The sequence below is a fragment of the Chamaea fasciata genome, unplaced genomic scaffold, assembly GCF_029207755.1.
Source record: "Chamaea fasciata isolate MVZ Bird 193981 ecotype frontalis unplaced genomic scaffold, bChaFas1.0.hap1 SCAF_2, whole genome shotgun sequence".
Classification (NCBI taxonomy): domain Eukaryota; kingdom Metazoa; phylum Chordata; class Aves; order Passeriformes; family Sylviidae; genus Chamaea; species Chamaea fasciata.
Window position 1 is genome coordinate 39,329,675 of NW_027094087.1, and position 22,215 is coordinate 39,351,889.

At 34.7% G+C, this 22,215-nt stretch overlaps 1 protein-coding gene across 3 annotated transcripts in view; it reads left to right on the plus strand.

Moving 5' to 3' along the window:
• CNTN5 (contactin 5) overlaps positions 1 to 22,215 on the plus strand; it is a 598,136-nt gene that overhangs the window by 350,635 nt on the left and 225,286 nt on the right. For all 3 annotated transcript variants that reach the window (XM_066175731.1, XM_066175732.1, XM_066175733.1), the window contains one exon: positions 15,416 to 15,634. In XM_066175731.1, the coding sequence (XP_066031828.1) occupies positions 15,416 to 15,634 (219 nt within the window). The remainder of the gene's footprint in view (positions 1 to 15,415; positions 15,635 to 22,215) is intronic.

Consider the following 22,215-nt stretch of genomic DNA (forward strand, 5'->3'; position numbering starts at 1 on the left):
CTGTCCCTCACAGTACTGGCCAGCTGCAACACCAGCTGAGCTTTGGCCACAAAAATTTCCCCTTACAGAAGCAAACAGCTGCAGCTCTGTAGTCCTCCCTTGTCAATAATAGTCCTTAAACAGAGAAAAAAATTACAAAATTAAATGATTGAAAGTCACAAAAGCTAGAAGAAATATATTTTCCCTAAGTATAAATAAATGTTATTGAGTGCTATGGATTATTCTCTCTATATACCTGTAAAAGATTCACCCCATCATACATTTTTTCTATTTAATGTAGTGCCTTATGATCTGTATCTATAAAATAATAAGCCATGTTCCTAGGACAGTATTTTCTATTAAACCTATTTTTAAATATGAGTGTGTCTTTAAAATGAAGCATATTATAAAATTCTGTTCTGTAGCAACTGTGGCATCCCCAGTGTAAGATTAGAGCTAGTGGGAGAAATTAGTCATAATGCTAATTCAGCTGACATTCGAAGGACCATTTCAATACAGGAGGATCCCTAAAGGGGACAGAAAATGACCATGTGTCTGGATCTGTGCAACAGATACAAAGATGCTACGAGATTATAAAGCCGTAAGCTGACTGGTGTCCTTTTGAATAACAGAAAAGAGAGGTCACCCAAAGAGCTGTATCAAAGATCATTCAGGGACAAGCAGGCTTTGTTTCACTGACTTAAAAAAGGATTTGCATTTGCATCTGCAAACACTATTACTTGGTCTTCTAATTACAAAGCCTGTTTTCAGTTTACACAATGGGATTACCACTTGCTAGTGAAAGGTCAATTTCTGTCCTTTGGATGAGAAATTGGAACGAACCTATTTGAAAAAGTCAGATGTATTTCACAGTTTCAATAATATCTTGATATCTAATATTTTATCAAGAAAATGACATATTAAAACTTCAAAACTCTTATGCATCCACAAAAGAAGTGTAATTTTTTTAATTCTGTGTGTAGCATCAAGCTCTCATAATTGTACTAGGGAAACAGGGCTGCAATGCAACTGATCTCTCAGAAAGTTTTCCAAGTCATTTGTCTGCTTATGACAGTTTAAATAGTCTGCAATGACTTCAGTACTCTTTGTTTGACTTTATACTGCAGAGGTGGATGAGTCATAAGGTGCCTGTGGTTCTGATTTTGGAAGCTAAGAGAAGTAAATTGCTTCCTTTCTTTTTTCCTAGAACTGCATAAAATTTGTGCTCAAAAATACACATAACTAGTCTTCATTTTAGTGGAGGTTTTTCTGGTTGTTTTGAAGTTACTTGATTAAAAAACATTAGAGACAAGTGCAACTACGATGTGAAAATTATATTGTATGGGCATATGGAATAATAAGTGGTGTTTAATTTAGTTATCTGAGACACTGAGCAAAATGCTGTTTTATAGAGTGGGCTGAAGAAGAAAAAGTACAAAGAACTCTTCATAAACTGTAGATTTTTGCAGTTACTAGAGGGTGCTTTAGTGGCTTTATGAGGTTAGTAGTTAGGTGCTATAATGTACATGCTCTTACTGTCATCATCTCACAAAACTATATATTTATTTTACTTACATATGTGTATAAGATGAAAATTTAGGAAGATACAGTCAGTAGTGTTCTCTATGTCAGATAAAGAATTTGCTTATTTACATTATATTTGCATTTATTTATGTTGCAAAAATAGAATACCACTAGTACTTGAGTTTTCAAAATGTTCTTTGAAGACAGCATGCTTTAATTTTCTTCAGCTTATCTTTATGTGTGTGAAAACTTTCTAGTCCTTGGTGGCTGAAGATCTCTCTTTGCCATGCAGAGAATCTTATGAGCATGTGAGAGTCAGAAACACACTGGCATGAATCAGACTCCTGCAGAGCAGGGCCATAACCCAGCAGCCTCTTATATGACCTACAGGCAGAAAAAAAATTCTCCATTTGGAAAGCTCTGAAGAGGTTTAGATATCCACAGCACATGCACATCATTCCCACAAGGTGGAAGCCACTTCTCCAGAAAGAAGGTAAAGTTTGAGCAAACACTCAATTGGTACTCACTGGATGTGGATTTAATATACTCCACCAGCCTATATAAAACCCTATATCATGGATTTTTGTATTAACATGTACAGTAGTTGTTTGAGATTAGATTATTTTGATCTTTTCACCAAGTATGTCTCTGAGTGTAGTAATTTTTTATTTTTAGGTCCTCATTTGGGAAAGAATAGATTTAAGCATTTTTTAGACATTTTAATATTAAGATGAGGTATCTGACTGTCTGTGAAAAGCAGTCTAAGATGAAAACCAAGTTGTAAGTCCACCATTGTTATATTCAGAAATTTAGTGTTTAAAATATATCTTGAGTATTTGTTTATAGGTCAGTTTGTGTTTTTCCAGAGTTTGAGCCTCAATCCTTCCAACCACGGAGGAGCTTCCTAAACACCAGAATAGATGATTAGCGTACTCTTAGGAGTCTAGAAGTTCCCACTACCTCTTCCACCTCTGTAAATAAAACACTAATTGGAACAGGGCCTTTAACCTATGATTTTTGCAACACAAAGGAATGCTCTCTATGTCAAATTCTAGAATCAATCTTTCTTTTATGCTCTAGCAAAGACTGATCTGAAAATTAAAAAGAACAGGGCCATGAACATATATCTCTCATATATTATGTGAATGCCAGATATATAGCTAAACTTCTGGGTATTCTAGGATGATTTTCACTTATTTAAGAAGTTATTTCAGAAAAAAAAAACCCTTCCCAATTGTTATCATTGCAATTTCTTTTCGCTTTGATAAAAAGGTATCTTCTAATAAAGTAATACTTTAAAGAAAATTATTTAAAAGCCCCAGAAAAAAACAGATGAACTGTGGGTGGAAAGCTTAGCAGTATGATACAAACAGACACTTTTTTTCCTTCTGGATGGAAACTGTTATGTCCTTAGGAACATTTTCTACAGAAAAATTGACCTTAGGTTTTTATGAACAGCCCTACCTGCTACAATTCATATTATGAAAGGAAGAGTTTTCAGATTTATTTACTTTAAGCTATTTTTTTCATTTTATCTTTTCAAACTTGGACCTTTATTGCAACAGAAAGTTCATAAAGCAAGTTCATAGGCATCCAAAACCTGACATGCAGGAACAGTCCTGAGGAAATGATAAAAACATGTCCTGTGATCTATTGGATTGTTACTCATCACAAGCATTGGTACTATTGGCAAACACACAATTTACTAAATCGTGAGATCTGGATTGCTACAGGTGGAATTGAAGACCTACAGCCTAACTGTAGGAGACAATCTCTGATTGCATTTGAACAATATTAAAAAACAACAAACAAACAAACAAACAAACAAACAAACCCCAAAATATTTATTTCTGCTACCCTTTTAGCAGAAAGTTTTTCCTTTACCCCATGCATGCTTGAAGAGATATCAATGGGTTGTTTCAGAACAAATAATGATGCTTCCATATGTCCTATTAAAATTGGACATCTTTCCATAAATTCCCTCCATGTCATAATTGTACTCAATTTTTGTCTGGGATCAGGGTATTCTCTAGAACCCACTAATGAATATACCAAAATCTGAAGCAAAATTAGCACTGATGCCTGGTTGTTCTGGAAGTCTGAGTTACTCAATAATGTCATGCATGATTCTTCTTTGGGATCTGCCCATCTAATCAGAAATCTTTGAATCTGTGGCAGTCTTCTGTTTCTATAATCACAGAATGATTTTTGTTAAGAAGTACTTTTAAAGATCATCTGTTTCCGATGCTTCTGCCTCGGGGTTTTGCTAGTGGTGATTTGGTGTGAAGAAAGGAGATAGCAAAGTAGTAAAAAGAACAGAGGGGAATTTTGTAAGCTCTACAGAAGTAGAGATCATGGTTGGGCTTTTGTGCTCTCAATCAACTCAGCAGATGTAAGTTCAACTACCTCAGTGTAACTGAAACAAAAACCTGGTTCAGAAATCTTTGCAAAGACAGTTTTCAAAGATGAGATGGTAGAAAATCTTACTACAAATATAGCAGTGTATACAAGCAAAAGACCTTTCTTTTCTTCAGCAATCTCTACACAGAAAAATTGGTGTTGTCTTCTAAACAGAGATTTCTGTTTTGGGACCTTGGAACATTTACACAGCTCATAGGTAAATTTCAGAATTGTCACCATCACCATGTGTATTCAGATTTCAAAATTTTGCAAACTCCCTTAAATAAAGGTTTTCACTCAAAGGTCAAGCAATGTTTTAAATTATTAACCACAAGAGAGCTGGTGTTATTTTTTTAGTCTGAACCATGTATTTTTAGAGGTTAAAGTAAAAGCAGCAGCTGATATTTATTTTTTGCTGTGTTAGTGAGTGCTCATCAATAACCTAATGGCCATATCTGATACTACAAAAAAACCCAGGTGTTTTGGCCAAGTAGCGTACAAGATATCTGCTGATGTATAATTTTGATACTTTTTAGAATTATTTAGCCCACCTCTATTCCTGGTCTGGGTGCAATCTTGTCTATATAATTCTTTATTAACTCTAGGGGTATTATGCTGGTAACTGTGTATTTTGTTCCTGTTTCTCCTGTTGCCAGTTATAGGAAAGTTACAAATGTAACCAGACAGATTTTAATCTTTATTGCAACTATCATCAATATACTGTGATTCTTTTAACTTCTCTGCTTTCACTTTATCAGATTTTCTGATTCTCTTTGTGCCTTCAATATCTCCTTCTGCTCTACTCTGTTGGCAGGAATAAAGTGACTGTGAGTTGCAGAGGGGAGAGACATAACTGAGCCACTTTCATTTTCTTCTTAAGTCTATGTATCTTCCATAACCTAAAATTTGACAGTTTCTCTCCTGTACTTATTTATTCTCTTTCTTTTCTTGGTTCCAATGCTGTTTAGTGTCAGTCATCCATGGGAAATATGAGAGCATAAAAAAATGAAAGTAATATCAGAGTCTAAAATCCTGCAGAGATTTGCCTTCATATATGTTTCCACTGGCTAATGATGAGCATAAACATAAGAAACTCTCCCATTTTAAAAAGTTGCATTTTCAAGTCTCTGAGCTTAGGCAGAGTGAAGCAGAATTTTCAGTTTCCGAGGGCCTCCTCACTTTGAGGAGATAATGGAGATTGAAACAGTTGGATAAATGCAAATCTCATTAAACAGCACAAGTAATGAATGAACCTCTTTGATTCTACTGCTCACAGGATCAGACCACAAAGTTTATTCTCACTTTCTGCATCCCAGAAGTTCCCTGACAGAAGACAAAGAATGAAGAATGAAGAAATCTGCCATCAGTTGTCCTCAAAAGATGTTTGAAAGAAACAGCCCTTCCCTGCTGCCACCTACCAAGGCTTTCAGAAATTCAATTTCCATTCCATGTTGACAGCTAAATAACACAGGCTTAGAAATATCTGACCCACAGATCCTGTACAGGAGCAAGAATAAAAGCTTTTGCTTTCTTTCAGAGAGCCTCTCAAAAGTGTTAAATTGGAAGAAAGGAAGAAAAAATGTTCAGGCTTGGGAAAAATGAAAGAACCAGTTGCACGTTCTAAAGTTTCTCTGCTTAAGTTCCCTCCCTCTATAGGACATTGCAAAAATATAAACAAATGAATAATAAAATGTCAAAGGTTTTTTTTGTTCATCCTCATGGAAGGCCTTAGAGAGATAATCCTTAGGACATAGTTCTGCCCATTTATACACATGGGATGTAAAATTAATTTAAAAGACATGAGAAAAAACCCATCTTTTTATCCTTCCAAATGTGCCTTTATGGTATTTTCCTGTAGGACAGGAGGGCCAGCAGCTCAAACAGAGTTTAAGGATCAAATATTGAAACAGTAACTGTCAAAGATGTAAACCTTTTTCAGACAAGAATAAAATTTTTAAAGTATGTCTAAGAACTACATGTACATCTGATGCAAGCCAATTTAGTAATTTAAAACATTGTTTGACCTTTGAGTGAAGACCTTTTTCCAAGGAAATTTCCAAAATTTTAAAATCTGAATACACAGGGTGATGGTGACAATTCTGAAATTTACCTATGAACTGTGCAAATGTTCCAGGGTCCCAAATCAGAAATCTGTCTGCTTAGCAGACAACACAAATTCTAAATTACCCACATATAAGAAGCACTTGCTAGAAATGTAGGTTTTTCTTGCTAAAATTAGGAGATCCAAGTGTCAGAATTCTGCCCTAGGTGACCCATGTGTACACTGTGGTGGAGATTATGTCTTTGCAGATCTGTGGACTCCAGTCTAAAAACAAATAAAAGAGAGTTGCATGATGTTGACTTTCTTGAGTAATTAGGTCCACAAATTCAATCTGCTTCGGAGATAAATAGAGACTGGCACTAAGCTAAGAAAGATTTTATTATGTTATTGCACAGTTGAATTTCCCCTATGCTTCATTAGGAGTTATTGCAACTTTCCCCCCTCAAGCTACTTTGCATCAAAACTGGGTAGAAATACTTTGGCTCTAGAAGTCATGTGCCTGGAAATGTGTCCCAAAATATGCCCTCCCTACTCGTGGCGGATAGGTCTTGTCTGACTCTGCTACACTAGCTGAAACCTCCCAGAAAAACAGTTCTCTAGGCATTACTATTTCAAAGTAAGAGACATTTCAGGTAAGCAGAGATTTTTCTCTATGATGATTGACATTCATTGTCTTTTAGGTATGTAAAACCATAGATGGGAACATAAAACCCTCAGAATGCAAATTCCCCTGAAATGACAAGGCTTACTGATTCACTCTCTTTTCTTTATGGAGAGGATTTTGAAATGAAAGCTATAACCTCAGGCTTCAAAACAGACACAGTAAAGTTCCATATACCAAATAGATGATATAGAATAAATCTTTCTGTTCAGTGTTACTCATACTTAAAAATTTACTTATATGACAGCAGTAAATTAGGTTGTGGTGGAAAGAACTGTTATAAATTCTCTTGGAAAGATAGCTACATTTTAGTCAACCTTGACTGATTTCAAAATCTTTATTTAAAAATTCCAGTTAGATTCCATATCTATATATTTGAAACTACTTTTGAAATGGAAATCAGCTATAAATCCAAAACAATTCAAGACATGATAAGCCTTTTCTTACTGTTGCCCATGTGTACTCCTGTAAGTCCTTGAAGAAATAATGCTAGTTTGAAATGCAATTCTGATTTCTTTAGAAAAGTCCTCTGTGTTGACTTCTAAAATCAACTGTGCAGACTTTTTTCTGCTGTACTTTAATTGTCATTGCTTTTTCACTTGCTGTACATGTAGGGGCCAAGTGTGTCTGTCAGGCTGATTCAGTGCAGGCCCAACTGTAGTAAAAATACATCTGCTACATTGCCAATGCATACAGATTATTTGTTTTTCACACAGCTTTTTCTAATGCATTTATAGGTTTTATTAAAATTCTGAACAAAAAATAATAATACTGTTGTTTGCTGGGTTAATTTTATTTTTAGACCTTTTGTTGCATAAGAAAACATGCTTTTGTTCCAATTTCATAAATATCTTATCATGTATTTCTTTTTATTTCTTAATTGTAATTCTTCTGGATGACTGTATTGAAACATGAAGAAAAGAACCTATGATAATTTCTTTGGAACTGTAACAAGTCATTGGCTAGTCTATGAAGAAGTGTGTGGCTGCCCACTGCTGGATGGAATGATGTTACAGGGCATTTCCTTGGGCTGCATTGTGATATTGTCATATCATTTTGAATGTAGCCCTTCATTTGAGAATACAGACCTCTGTTCGCCTTCAAACACCCTTTAGATAAAATTGTGAGATTTCCCTGTAATGCTGAGATCTTTTACTTGTATATATAATATGTAAAGCAGTTAGAATCTGCCAAGTTTTTACACGTAACACATAATATTTTCCCTCTTGTATGTTAACCATTATTCTTAGTCACTAGAAATTTATATAATACCTTGTCCAGTTTGCTCAAATATGCTAGTCTTTTCATAATAGGTATATGTAGGAACAATAATTACAAATTACCATAAATATATATGGCACACATATAGGTATGTTATTGGCATATATGTATATGTTATTGACATTTTTGACACCTATAAAATAGATCCATCAATTTTCTAAAGGTTATTGAAAAGGAAACATTACAAATAGCTCCACATGTTGCTGAACTTGAAAATTAAAGTCTTCATTTCTAAAGTTTAGGAAACTACCAGCTAGCTAATTATTAAACTGCCTTTATCACTACTTCCGTGTGACAAAACAATTGCATTAGCAGGTTATATTAGTGCTCCTATTACTATTTTGAAATAATTCACTCTTTGTTGGAGATCATCTGCTTAGCCTCTTTTTCTTCATTGTAAAGGACTGTATGAACTGTGTGTTCATTGTAAAGGACTGTATGTCCTTCAAGGAGCTGCTACTGTGTCTCTGTGGCTGCACCCTTTTGATGGCTTTCCTTTGATTCTGCAAATGCTTCACTGGAGGTGCCAGGATCACCACCAGAACAGGCTTGCAGTTGGAAATGCACAAAAGTAGGAACCAGACACTGTGGTTAAACCCAACCAGTATGAATAATGAAGAGAAGAATTAAGTATCACATGAAGAGACTGTGGGATGTTCATAGCATCTAGATGTGCCTGTATTACAGATTTACCCTATGAGAATCCAAATCCCTCCACAGTGCAGTCTATTTATTTCATTGCAAATCCTGGAACTGGTTTTGATGTTTTGAAGGGTTTATGTCTTTCATCTCTATTGGTACATCTCAGACAAGAAGACAAGTTTTGCCATGTGCATTTGCATGGCACTGCTGTTTCCATGCAACAGGAGGAGGGTGGAACAATGTCCATCATAACAGCGTGGGGATTTTTAAATTTTTATTTTCTTTATTATTTTTAAAAATAGTCTGCTGTTTAAAAACAAGAGACATAAAATACTACTACCTCCTTAACAATCTGTAGATCTAGGTGCCACTTTAAATATTAAAAAATACTTAAGAAATGTTTTGCAAGAGCATTTGTCCAGAGCACAAGTATGAATTTCACTCTATGTGCGCAAGAGTTGTTTAATTGCTAGCAGTAGTTGTTTACACTGACAGTACATCCAGTGTTTAATTCACAGGATTCCTTAGGGAAGACTGAGCCACAAAAAGGTCTCAAAGATGCAAGCCAGGGTAGAGTGTGCAATGTAAAATATTTAGCAAACATTAAAGCAAACCACAAAGAGCTACAGGAGGAGTCAAGGATAGGGAAGAATATATTATCTGCCTCAAAATAAAAAAAAAAAAAAAAAGCTTTTAACCTGGAAATAGATCTTTTAAAGGGAGTGAAAGACTATGTTTCCAATGGACACATGAGCACACCAAATTGGGGTAATATGTAAGGACGTGTTTCACAGGGAACAGAAAAACTTACATTGCATTGTTTCCTTTGCTAATTGATTGATTTCTTAATTTATTATTAGGATTTTGACTGCTTGATGATGGTTTTAATAAATCCATCAAGTAATTTTAGATTTTATATTTACATTTTATTCTAAAATAGTCAGCTACAATTTTCTTCTTTGCTATGGATTGATCTATTTTTTTCCCCTAACATTGATATGCATATCATTGTAGGAAGGAAGAGATATAAATAAGGATTTCTCTCCATCTAATTACTTTAATTGATTTGTGCTGAAATAGTTGACCTTTAGAACTAAGTTCTCCCTTCGCATTCAGAATTGACAGCTCACTCTGATGATCATCAACCACTGGGAAAATAAGTTAAGATTTCAATTAAAAGCATGCAGTGTAGGCTAATCTGTGGATCTCACATTAGTAATGCTCTTTGCTTCCCTGCTAGAGAATGTGTATCATGTTTGGGTTGAAAAATATTATATGGAAAGCACCTGAAGAAGTAGTACAGTGAAGTATATCTAAAAATTGCCAAACCACACCAACACAGGGGCCTTAGAGCACATGAAAACAAATTACACCTAGTCAATAGCACTCCTCTTTCAGGTCAAAGATCACAAGATATTTAGAAAAAGTTAATTTTTATATTGTATTTCTTGGGTGGCATGAAAGTAATGATGTCCTCAGCTATCTACACTGTTTGCTTTAAGTCTTATTTTTCAAGAAAAGCTGGCCTAAAACTCTTTTATATTAGACAAACAGGCAGGAACAATCCACACTGTTAAAGCGTCAGACACACCTGTGGCATTTAAGAGTGCAAAAACCAGAAGTAATAAATGTTGAACTAGATGGAATATGCTAATTAACAAGAGTCTGTTGCTGTTCTTTGGGGTTAATTTTTTCTTCAATAAGATCATTGGAAGAGTCTTCAAAATGTTTTATATTTTTTATTTCCAAAAACCACTTTTCATTACATGACCTCAGTGAATTTCAAAAAAAGGCAAAAAATACTCACTGAATATGACTGTGTTTAAAGCCTATGCTATGGCAGAAACATAATCTAGCTCATTTCATTCTGTATATTACATTAACATGCTTTTAAAGAGAAAACATTAAGTGTTTCAATAGAAAAATATGACAATAAACTCAAAGCAGTTTTCTCAGTTCAAAACCACTTTACTTTGGACAAATGTTGTTCCATAATTGCAATATATTATTACTTTTATTATTTGCATTACTGTAGTTGGAAGCATTTTCTAGTAGAAGGTGTTCTGTACTAAAAGTACATTTTGGTTGCTCTGGTGTATGTCATATGTTGGATGCAAAGTGGGAATAATTTGGCATATATTGAGTAATCTATTTGCTGAATTATGAATATTAAGTGGAAGTAAGATGAAAAATAGATTGTTTTTTGAGTAGGAAAGGAAGCAATGACTAACTCCACAAAAACATCTTTACATTATTCAAAATAATTCCTCATAAAAATTCATGACATTTAAATTAGCTCTAAGAGTATAATATTCCAAAGGTGTTGATTCAATTGCTAGTAGCCACTGGAAATATCTTTTACTATCTCTCAGTCAATGTTTTAAGTCTTCAAATCACTTTCTCTTTGTTATTTTAAAGGAAAAAAACTAGATCCCTAATTATTTTTTCCCTTGTCTGTCTATAATATTCTGTGTTCTTAAATTCAGTGCCTTGTTGACCAGATTTCTGTGAAAAAGATAAATTAAATAAAGTGAGAGGCTATTGCAGATTTTTGATCAAATTATCATGTATCTACCTTGAACAGCGGACTACTGAAAAGCTGAAAAAAACCATTTTTGGATTGAAGGCTTGCTTATTTTTTGCCAAAGCCCTGGCAAAAAAAAATTTTTCCCCAAAGACCACCTTGCATACATACTTTTCTCCTTTTTCTCATGCTATCATATCTGTGGTGAATAGGGCTGATGATTATCACCAACATATTTTCCTTGAGAACTTCCAGCTTCTAAGTCATCCCTCACTGCTTCTTTGGAAAACAATTAAAACTTCTTGATTTTTCACTCCTTTGCAGGAGAACCAAATACCTTGAGCAGAAAAGACACAAATGAAGCTTTATCGATTTATGATGAGAGAACATGAGAAAAGGAGCTCTGGGTGGACTTTATCATTCTCTACAACTACCTGAAAGGAGGTTGAAGCAAAATCATATCACATGCCATTTTTCTCTTCCTTTCTACTGCCTGTAAAGTGAGCCCAGCCTCACTACCCTTTTGTGCAGATATCCAGAATCCAAACATTTAAAATGAGGTCTCCAGCGAAGGTTTCCATCTCGTGGTTTGTTTGATTTTGATGATTTTGACAATGCAATGTCAGTAGACAATGCAATGATAATGCATTGCCTATTGCTTTGAGTGATAAGTGGGATACAAGAGCAACTTTAGAATAAAATCAGATAAACTAAACCACCACGGTGGGAAATGCACAGAGGAAGGTCAGATGAACTAACCAGTTCGTGAGAAGTCCACTGGCTTCCATTATGTTCTGGGGGTTTTCTTGTGTGTGTTTAGTTTGTTGGATTTTGGTGGAAGTTTTTTTTGTGTACATTTATGTTTTGGTTTAGGTGTTTTGCTGGGTCTGGTTTGGGTCCTTTTTTGTTACAGTTAATACAATTTCATCAGAAAAATATTATTTATTCACACTTTGCCTTGTTTTAATAGTGATCCTAGTTCTCACAGGAGATGACCTGGATGGACGCCTTATCAACAGAGCTTCCTGCTATTCTTGCATCTCTCTCCCAGGTTATTGACAAGCTACATGTCATTGAGCACTTTAAATGGAAACAAATGTGCATGCACAGATCAGGGCAGAAAGTATACTTCTGTTTAAAACTTGAAGAGCAACACTGTTATGACCCAGTTTACAGAATGAATGCATGTATTTCTATAAGCTTAGAAGACTGAAAACTTCCAGTGAAACAATGTAATTAAAAGCTACAAGGGAAAAAAATCGGTTATCATTCTTAGTGACATTTGATTAAACATGCTAGCTTGCAAAAATACACAAATGAAGGTCACATTTGCAAGTATTATAAGACAGTCTACATTTTAATTAGATAGTTGAGAAATGTCAATGAGTTAGTAACTGACCAGGAGTCACTTATAGAAAAAAAGGAATAAAGGAAAACAAAACATCACACCAAGTCAGAATCCTTTACTCCCTGTAAAGTTCAAACATTACAAAGACAGTTTCCAAAGAACCTTTGGGGCTGATTCAGTGAATTTGCCTCATCACTTTTCTCTGTGTAAAGAAAGAATGCTTTTTAGTCAAAGCACTGTGTACCATTGTTTGAGATTTATTGAGCCATGCTGTGGCTATCAAAACAAGCTATGAAATATAACAGGGCAGTATTTGTGGTTTATATTCGTACCCATGGATTGTACCTGAGAAATTTGGGCAAACATTTGCTGTCTTGTGATCCCCTTTCCCTCAGAGTGTGCTTTCTTCCACAACAGTGCACATGAAATAAAGTTGAGTTTAACCTGACATAGATATTACAAATTACAGGAATAAAATTCTTTCACATTATCTTGGAATTCATTTTTTTTCTAGAAGAAAAAAAAAAAAATAGTAATCAGTGGAAGACAGGTTCTCTATTACTTGTGGCATTTTTGTTTTCCTTGTTGTCTTAAGTCTGACCAACCTGACTGAAAAGCAGCGTGCGCTGGAAATAATAAGAGATGCATGAATAATTTATTGAGTTGATACAGATTCATTAAAAAGTTACCAAAACTATTTCATATCACTGTGCTGTTAAAAATCCATTAAGAAAGTGTGCTCTGGAAATTAAAAAGGAATAGTCTGCTTTGAATGTATCATGCCATTGTTAGAATTGCAATAAATCTGGTAGTTCTAGTTCAAAGAAATATGAAGACTAACCCAAATCACTGATTTTATTGTGTGTGGTTTCTAGTTGCTTGTAAATGGTAAAGCTCTATCTTTACCATTTGAGTCTATATCTTCCTTACCTGTGTCTTCTTGCAACTGAAGGAACCTTTGGATGTTTCATCCCAAATACTTATTTCTCTGAGTGAGGCTAGGGAAAATATAATTTCATTGCAAAGCGCAGGTGCAGCAGCATTTTGAGAACTACCCATAGTAGTTTTGATGAAATTTCCCAAGGATTTTTAGGGTAGACTGGTAAAGTAGAAAAGCACATTAGAGAGTAATATCTATTCTCCAGCAGTTTTACTATGTACTTAAATAATGGAATACATAAATTTATTCTCCCAAATCTCAGAAGTCTAATCCAAACCAAATTAAAGGAATAATTTTACTGTAAATAGTACTCCAATAAAAATATATTCTAATTAAGGCACTGTAACTAGGCAGTTCAGAAGTCTAAATCTCTGAAGGTGAATGCTCGAATTAGGAAGTAGGTTTTGTTTTCAGATAAGTGTGTTTTCTGCTGTAGTTGTCAGGAACGATCACAGGCTACAGACTTTCAGTAAACAAAACAAGAAGAATTTCCTTATGTATAATTTATTAACCATTTCCAGTTATGTTTTACAAGAGAAACTTTACTCAGATACCGCATCCCTGTGAGCCTGACAGAGCAACTAGAGTCAGGGTGAAATTTCATATTGATCGCTAATCCCAGCCAAACAAAGCAATTATAGCATAGAAGGTCAGAAAACAGATTACATAACACTATCATTACTGCAGAACCTTTCCACTAGGTCGAGTGACTTTTGCACCCTCTCCTTCTCTTTCATCCCATGGTACTTTGAGCTCATTCCATCTGAAACCTTGTCGATTCTTTCGTTCTTTCAAACCCTGAAACTACCACTACAGAAGTAGTGCTCCCCGTGCCACTAGATAACAAAGAATTACAATTTTTTTTTCTTTATAAGTGGGAGAAGAATAGTAGTCTTCTTAACTTGATGAAGCAGCATAGAATAATTTTATTTTGCAAAATTGCCTATACAAAATATTTCAGCAAAAAGAAGTCGTCAGAACTATTTCAGTGTTGTTGAATCCTATTTGCTAGAGTAGCTCATTGTGTTACATACATGAACAAACAGGAGAGTCACAGCCTAAAAATGACAAATTTGACATGTTATGCCAATGTGAAAAGGATGTCCTGTTTTTAAATATTTATGATGACAGAAATATTAGAGATGACAGAACAATGATCTTCTTTTCTTCCAGCCACTTCCAATTGTCCTCCAAAAGATCTGTTCCCTCATAGGCACTGGATATGCAGTCTGGATCCCTTTGCTCATCTCTATAAATATACTTTTGAATGTTCTTCTCACCTCCTTAATACTGTTGCATTTTCAGGACAACTGATTTTACTGATTTTGGTACTTCTGCTTGCTTTCTTGCTGCAGGTCTTGAGCTATAGTTTTTAATCTATTAAAACATAATTTATTTCCTTTATATTTGGCAATATACAGGGACTGAAAACTTGGGCACTGTTCTTTATTTGTAAACACTGACATTTTAAATTGTCAGAAAAGGCAAAAAAAGGGACTTGAAGAGAGAGTAGAGGATTTGACTTTAGCGTATATATGTTTTTGGGAAAGGCATGTGTGCATACAGGTACTCCTGTCCTGTTAAGCTATTCTGCTTGATTTGCAGAGTAATGTTGAATTGAGGGGCATATTTAGCTTCAGCCAGTGTTTCTGCATTGCACAAGCAAAGTGAAGGAAGTCTGTGAAGGAAAGATGGTGGCTTGGCAGACATTTTTACACTATGAGATAGAAATATAGGGTCATATAAATGGAATTAAAACCATTGAAAACTCATGTATCCATAGGTAAGAAATTTAATAACCACCTGATTTTTATGTTGTGGTGAAGCTGCAGGGAAATTTTCTTAGCGCTCTATGCTGCTACCCAATTCTTTTCAGAAGCTGAGACTCATCAAGCCTGGGATTTTTCTGTCACTCCTTTTATAGATAAAGCTTTTCTATTTTTCTGCTGCTTAACTTAACTTTTTTTTTTTTTTTTTTTTTTTTTTTTTCAAAATAACAGATTTTGTCTCTATTCAGTGTTCACTTCTTGTTGGTTTTTTGGATTTTTTTCCAGAATATTCAGAAGCTGTTCCTGGTCTCCCCACATCATATGCTGCTATCCTAAGAATCAAATCTGGTAGTTCATCTTTAGCCTCATTTAATTCAAAGAACAGACCACGATTAAGCAGTCCTTCATTAGGAAGTGTGTCTTCACCAGGCTGGAGAGGAGCCGCACAACATTATCACTCCCCAACAAACCTCTACCACTTTTCAGAGACCTTCAAACATGATGGTAAGTGTAGCTTCCCCCTCTAAAACTTGGAAACATTTTTTCAAAATCACTGCATTTTTGTCAGCTTACTTCAGTATTTCTCAGACATAATTTTGAATTTTATTAAATGTAACAAGGTAGAAATGAACTGCTTTCCTTTAAGTTTTTCAGAACTGTCTGAAGATCACTAGTTAAAATATCCTTTCTTAAAGGTTCCTGTGCAGAACGGTTTTATGCAGGTGTTGCTACATGAAAATAGGAAACCAGTGATTTGAAATTCCATTACAGCACAATTTCATCTAGTAGTAAAATCTAAGCCACTTTTTACACATGCTTTTTTTACTTCTTGGATTTTTTTTTTTTTTAATCATGAATGTCAGTAATATAAATTAAACATGAAGAGTAAATCTTACAAAACTACTTTTTCTCTAAATTATCTATTCTGTGTAGTCAACTCTGTCATGTATGTACTTGTGTGCATGCTTGGAAAGAGTTTCTGGTGTGATAGAGTGTCATTCACCTCTAAAAGCAACAATTCATAGTAACAGTACCTACTTTCCCATGTGTGGTAATATTTTAAAAGCCACATTTCTAATACCATTTATTTCGTGACAGTAATTACCTGAATTGCAGTAAAAAAAAAAAAAATAGCCAGAAATTAAGAAAAGAAGGAAGGAAGGAGAGGGAGGTAGGGAGGGAAGGAGAGACTAGAGGATACATAAGCATATTATTCTAAGAATGTAAAAGAGGAAATAATTGTGATTAATAACTTGCAGTTAAATTCACACAAAAATGTGAGTGTGATCACAGGTTACCTCTTCTCTCAGAAAAGTCTTCTTTTTTCCCCCAGAAAATGTACTGCATGTACTGAAAGTTAGTGGTGAATTCATGTGGTTTGTGTAGAAAAATGGCTTATATACAAGCATAAATATGTTGCCTGAGTATAGTTTGATCTAGAAAAGAAACAGTTTGATCCTGTCAGGAGATAAATTCTGTTTGATACCATTTCTGGAATAGGGGTATGTTTCTACAGTTGTCCTTCCACTGTAATACTCTTTTAAGCAGTGACTAGAGTGAACTCAGTATTTCCCCATTCACCAGACACTGATAACTCCTCCAATGATAACCTTTTATAAGCAGGTTAAATTTGATGTCCATTATTAGAACAGTCTATTATCCTGATCTTCTACAGCACGAATCCCTAAAGACTGAAGGAGAAAGCAAAAAAAATACAGACTATTTGAATAATATAGTTAGAACTAGAAAAGAGCTAGAACTAGAAATCCTGAACATATCCAGAAAGCACAGTGAGATCATGACCTCAGGGATGGTCATGGTACCATAGATATGATCTATGATTTAGGTCAGCAGTCACGACTCTTCTCAAAACTCTGGGCCCACATTGCAGCTCAGCAATTGAGATTCATCAGTTTTTCAGGATCACTGACTGGAGACAAAATTGTAAAAGCACCATACCTCAAAAGGTCTAATGAATAAAGTATTTGACCAAGGAGAGAGGAGTACCATTCTTCTAAAGACTACATAAAATATTCCTAGGAGACTTATTTCACTTACAGATCCTGGTATATTCAGCTGTGAAGACACTTGTAGAAATAGGTAAATCTGAGCCACCTGATGATGTTTTAAAAGCCCTTGATAAACTGAAGTGCCAGCATAGCACAAGTATAGGAATGAGACAGTATTTAGAAAAGGTTAGCACATGACCAAGCAGGATAATCTGCATCATCTAAGAGGACTTGAACACATCTGTTGTGGCAGCTGAACATAACTTATTTTCTAAACCTCTCTCAGTTCTGTTAATAACTTGATGCCTGAATAAATTTCTTTGATATTTAGAAATTGAGGATAAGTGACTATTTCAATTATCTGTCATTACAGTTACTTATATCACTAAATTTCTTGATTTTGATTTGGATTCAAAGGTTATTTTTTTGGTTTTGTGTGGGATTTTTTTTCATTTTTATAGGTCTTGAAGTAAAGATATTCTAGTTATTGTGCTATAACTGCTATGTGAGAATAGAGTTAAGTAGTCATGTTTACCAGCCAAGGCTTCCTAAATGAAGAAATGTTACAGCTTCCTGTGGTAATGAGAGAACACTGCATCAAGCGAGAGGACATTTTTGAAAGGAGAGAAAACATGTTTTATATAATTATAATGGAGAATTTGCATAATTCAAATGACTAATATATGCCATAAATTCAGGAGTGAAGTTTGCCATAAAAAACATCCAAAAATACTTTTATTAGCTGCTGAGTTATACCAGTTCTCAAGTGACTTCTCAAATGATTTCCCAGCAGACATGCTCAAACACCTGACATGGCTTGTAATAAAGGTCCTTTTGATGCTGCTTCATTTGCACTTTCAATTCAACATGTGTTTCCTGATAGCTTAAATTAAAAGAACTGTGCTCTAGCTCACTGCTGACTTTAAACTATCTGGATTTAACATAAACATGCAGCTAAGGCAATGCGTTCCTTCTCTTCAAACTATGTATCAATGTGTAAAGTCATGACTAAAAAATGTGAATAGAAAGTATGAATTATTCATTAAATTCTTTTGAAGAATCATAAAACTGCAAACTCTTATATTTTCTTGCTGTTCCAAAAACTTTTGGAATTGTTGCAGTAAAGAAAATTAAACTTAACCTTGAATAATGACTCTCTTTGTCTTTCCATCTTTGGTTTGACACATTTCACAAGAAAATGAAGAACAGAATCTGTGTCACAACTGAAAGTGTTTGAATCAATTAACCCCAAGATATGCAAGATCCCAATCTAATTTTTGTAAAATTCTAATTTTGAGAATTACTGTTTCCCCCTCATCTGCTAGATTCAGAATTTACCAATCTGAACTACAGACACAAGCTACTATTTTTTTTTTTCCATTGCTAAAATTATTTGACAACATTGATTGATATGGCATGCAGTTTAGATGCTATAAGCTAAATTTAGAATGGATTTCTTTCAGAACACAGAACAGAGAAAGCATTTTCAAGTAACAGTAAAATCTTGTATCGTCTTGCTTAATAAGCAAATAATCATTGCAGAAAAGATAAATCTTAAAATATGAGAAAATAATTTAATCTTCTTTGCAGCATAAATTTAATAATGCATATACTGTAAAGTGTTCTACCATGCAGCACACTAGAATCAATTTATATACCTAGAGGCATGTGTATTAGCTTCAGCTTACCTCAAAAGGAGTCTCAAAGTTTCTCAGTTTTTAAGTTGACTGAAACACAGTTTAAAAATTAAAACTTTTGTAGAAATGCATATGTTGCAAATATATATGTGTATATGTATGTATATATATATATATATGTATATATGTCTCTGCTTCTATATATGCAAAATAATTATTGTAAATTTCAATATAAATTGTAATTTGTTAATTTTAAAATATGTTACACAGAGATTTAATCATTGGAACATATTTTGCCTTGATGAATTTGTGGGCTTCTTTTTTATTATATTAAAGGGAAATTTGAAAATGTGTAATATTTTGACATATGATAGTGATATTAAAATGAATAGTAATTTTATTTCTTAGGTGTAAAGGTGAAAGATTATATCATAGGACCTACTTGTAAAAAAAATATTAGTACTGAAATGAATACCTTTTTTCATTGTTTAAACAAAAAACAAAATAGTTTCTAGCTTGTATCTGGGAAAAGCAATAGGTTCCCATTTAAATGTGTGAATATACATCTAAAATATTTCTGAATATACTGAACAGGTTAAACTGTCTGGTTCCATGATAACAAAGGTAATCAGATGATCTCTTAGAGTTACCAACTGAAGTTCATACAACAAGCATAAGTTGTAAACCAAGAAAGGAAAGAGAGAAATTCAAAACCAAGATTGTTAATGAGAAGAGTCATAGTGTGATCCACCTATAGCAAAAAGAATCTTTCAAATTGTTGGACCAATCTGAAATGAAGCAGGTTTGGTTACTTTTAATTATTTCTTATATGCAGATTTCAGCAACATTTATAACCTTATCAGCATCAACTTCTTCAACCTTCTTAATGTGTCTTGAACACTTTGATTCCTAGGTCATTGGAATGTATGTTATAGGTCTTTGTTATGTCAAATCCTACAGGGACTCTTCTGGATAGGGCCTGTATGCAATCATCTGTATTTTAGGATGGAAGGTCTGTTAGTGATCCCTCATTTTAGGCTGCTTTAGAGGTTCTATCATTTTCTTGTGTAGCTCTTCTTTAGAAAATTCATTCATATTTTCAAGAAGTCTTTGAACCATAGGGGTGGAAAGTAGAGCAATGGAAAAACATTTTTCCTGGTCCTGTAAAAAGTGCTTCTAATGGGATATGAAGAGAGGGGAGAAGACCTGAGGGAATACATCCTTCCCCCATGTACAAAGTCTTCCTGAACATATGCCCTCCCATAAGGTGTCTGCTGTTTCTTCCCACCAGTAGCTCAGACTGAGAAGATGGCTCCATGACTGATTAGGCCAGACATGTATCTTGGAGGGTACTTATTTAAGAAAACATTTATAATAACCTAAATTCTTTCCTTCTTTAGAAGTATACCGCACTTAGAATTATCAGACACCAAAAGTAATAGTGCCAGTGCAGCTCCCATGCAAGAGAAAAGGGTCATATTTCTTTCCTGTCCACCTCTGTGTTCTCAAGGTTCCAGGAATTAGTCCATTTTCTCAGTGTATTAATTGACCTGGATTTTATCAACAATGGTGGCAAGAAAGCAACTGTTGAGGAATTACACTATTTCAGTTGCTACAGGATTTGAAGTACAGGAAACTTTATTCTCATCTGCAGTTTGTTGTTATGATAACTACATTGCTCAGCAAGAAGAACAAAAGAACATCTGATTTTTTTTTCTTCATCAGCAGCTGAGAGAGAGAATGAAAGTACGAAAGAATGTTTGTAGATAAGAGAGAGAAACCACACTTTGGCTACTGTCTGAGTTTCAAGATACTGATTCCAGTTTATGTTCCCATGAGGATTTAAATACTTGGTACAAAGCCACAGTTTCCAGAAATTTTTAAGTACAGAAGGAGAAGTGTAAGGAGAACACTGGCATTCAACGAATATTGAAGCATTGGTCTGAAGAATATTCAAGAATTTAAAAGAGGGATTTTTTTTAAAATATTTTGAATGTTTTTCATATCCTTGCCTTTCTGGATGGTACCAGTTGATATAGTAAATCATATAGAGAGCACTTAGTGCATTATTTGCCTAGGTTGAAAATGGCAACTTAAAACTTGTAAGGGGACCACAAACTATCTGTTGCACTGCTGCTTGCAGTGCACACCTGTCCTCCCAAGACTCTGTGCTAAATCACTGTTCTTAAATAAGATACCACTTAAAGCAACCAGTTTTTTGTATCTTATTTAGTAAAAGCCTCCACGAGGAACATAAATATTTCCCTTGAGAAATTATAATAGTAAATTTAAATATATGCATGCTAACATGTAAGTTGAATATTCCTTTAATTTTATGTTCTTGATAAGTTGGAAAGAAAAAAAATAAAGTGTGGAGCTCAAATCCTACTGTGCACACTTACGAAGGATTTTTTAGGAGCATGGGTCACAGTTAGCTAAAACATGGGTGCAAAGAACCTTGATGTCTTTGGACCCCTGAAGGCATCAGAAAATAAACATAAGTATAAAAGAGAGAGAGAGAGAGAGAGTGTGTGTGTGTGTGTGTGTGTGTGTGTGTGTGTGTGTGTAAATATATAGCTTATATATCCATCCGTACAAACATGCACACATAAATATAATAAGAAAATTAGGGCAATAAGGGTAAGGCTAGGGATATTTCCTCAAAAAAGACCATACAAAGCAGAAGAACCAGTCAATGGTTCATTAATCAGAAAGTTTTATTTCAAGGTCACAAGGGGGGGTTGGGTTGCTCCCCTCTCTGTGGCTTGAGGGGAGCCTGCAGCTGTCTGTGGGACCACGGTGTGCTGCAGACTGGGGCCGGAGGTGCCTCCTTGTCCTAAGGTCAATGGCTGAGTCAAAAGCTGCAGAAATCTCTCTCTGAGTGCCTTAGGGAGAGGACGAGAGTTTGCCATGGTCTGGTTCTGCACCTAGCCTTGTGTCTTTCTTTTCCTTCCTTCCTTCCTTCCTTCCTTCCTTCCTTCCTTCCTTCCTTCCTTCCTTCCTTCCTTCCTTCCTTCCTTCCTTCCTTCCTTCCTTCCTTCCTTCCTTCCTTCCTTCCTTCCTTCCTTCCTTCCTTCCTCTCTCTTTCTTTCTCTCTCTTTCTCTCTTTCTCTCTCTCTCTCTTTCTTTCTCTCTCTTTTTCTCTCTTTCTTTCTCTCTTTCTTTCTTTAAGTCCTAGACTGTGATACTGTATTTTATCTACAGAGTCCTTCCTATGGAGAAGATAAAATCATTAATCTTGATTAATATACACCCTGTCCATACGCCTACTAATCTGCATGAAATAACACTTTAATCTAAAGCCATGATTTAGATTTGTTATCCTTAATTAATTCTTGGTTTTGCTAAACACTAGCTCAGTGTCAGTTCTGTTTCTTTACACCTACATTCATTAGTATGTTTTTTGTGCAATGCAAGAAGCAGGTGACCAAATTATAAG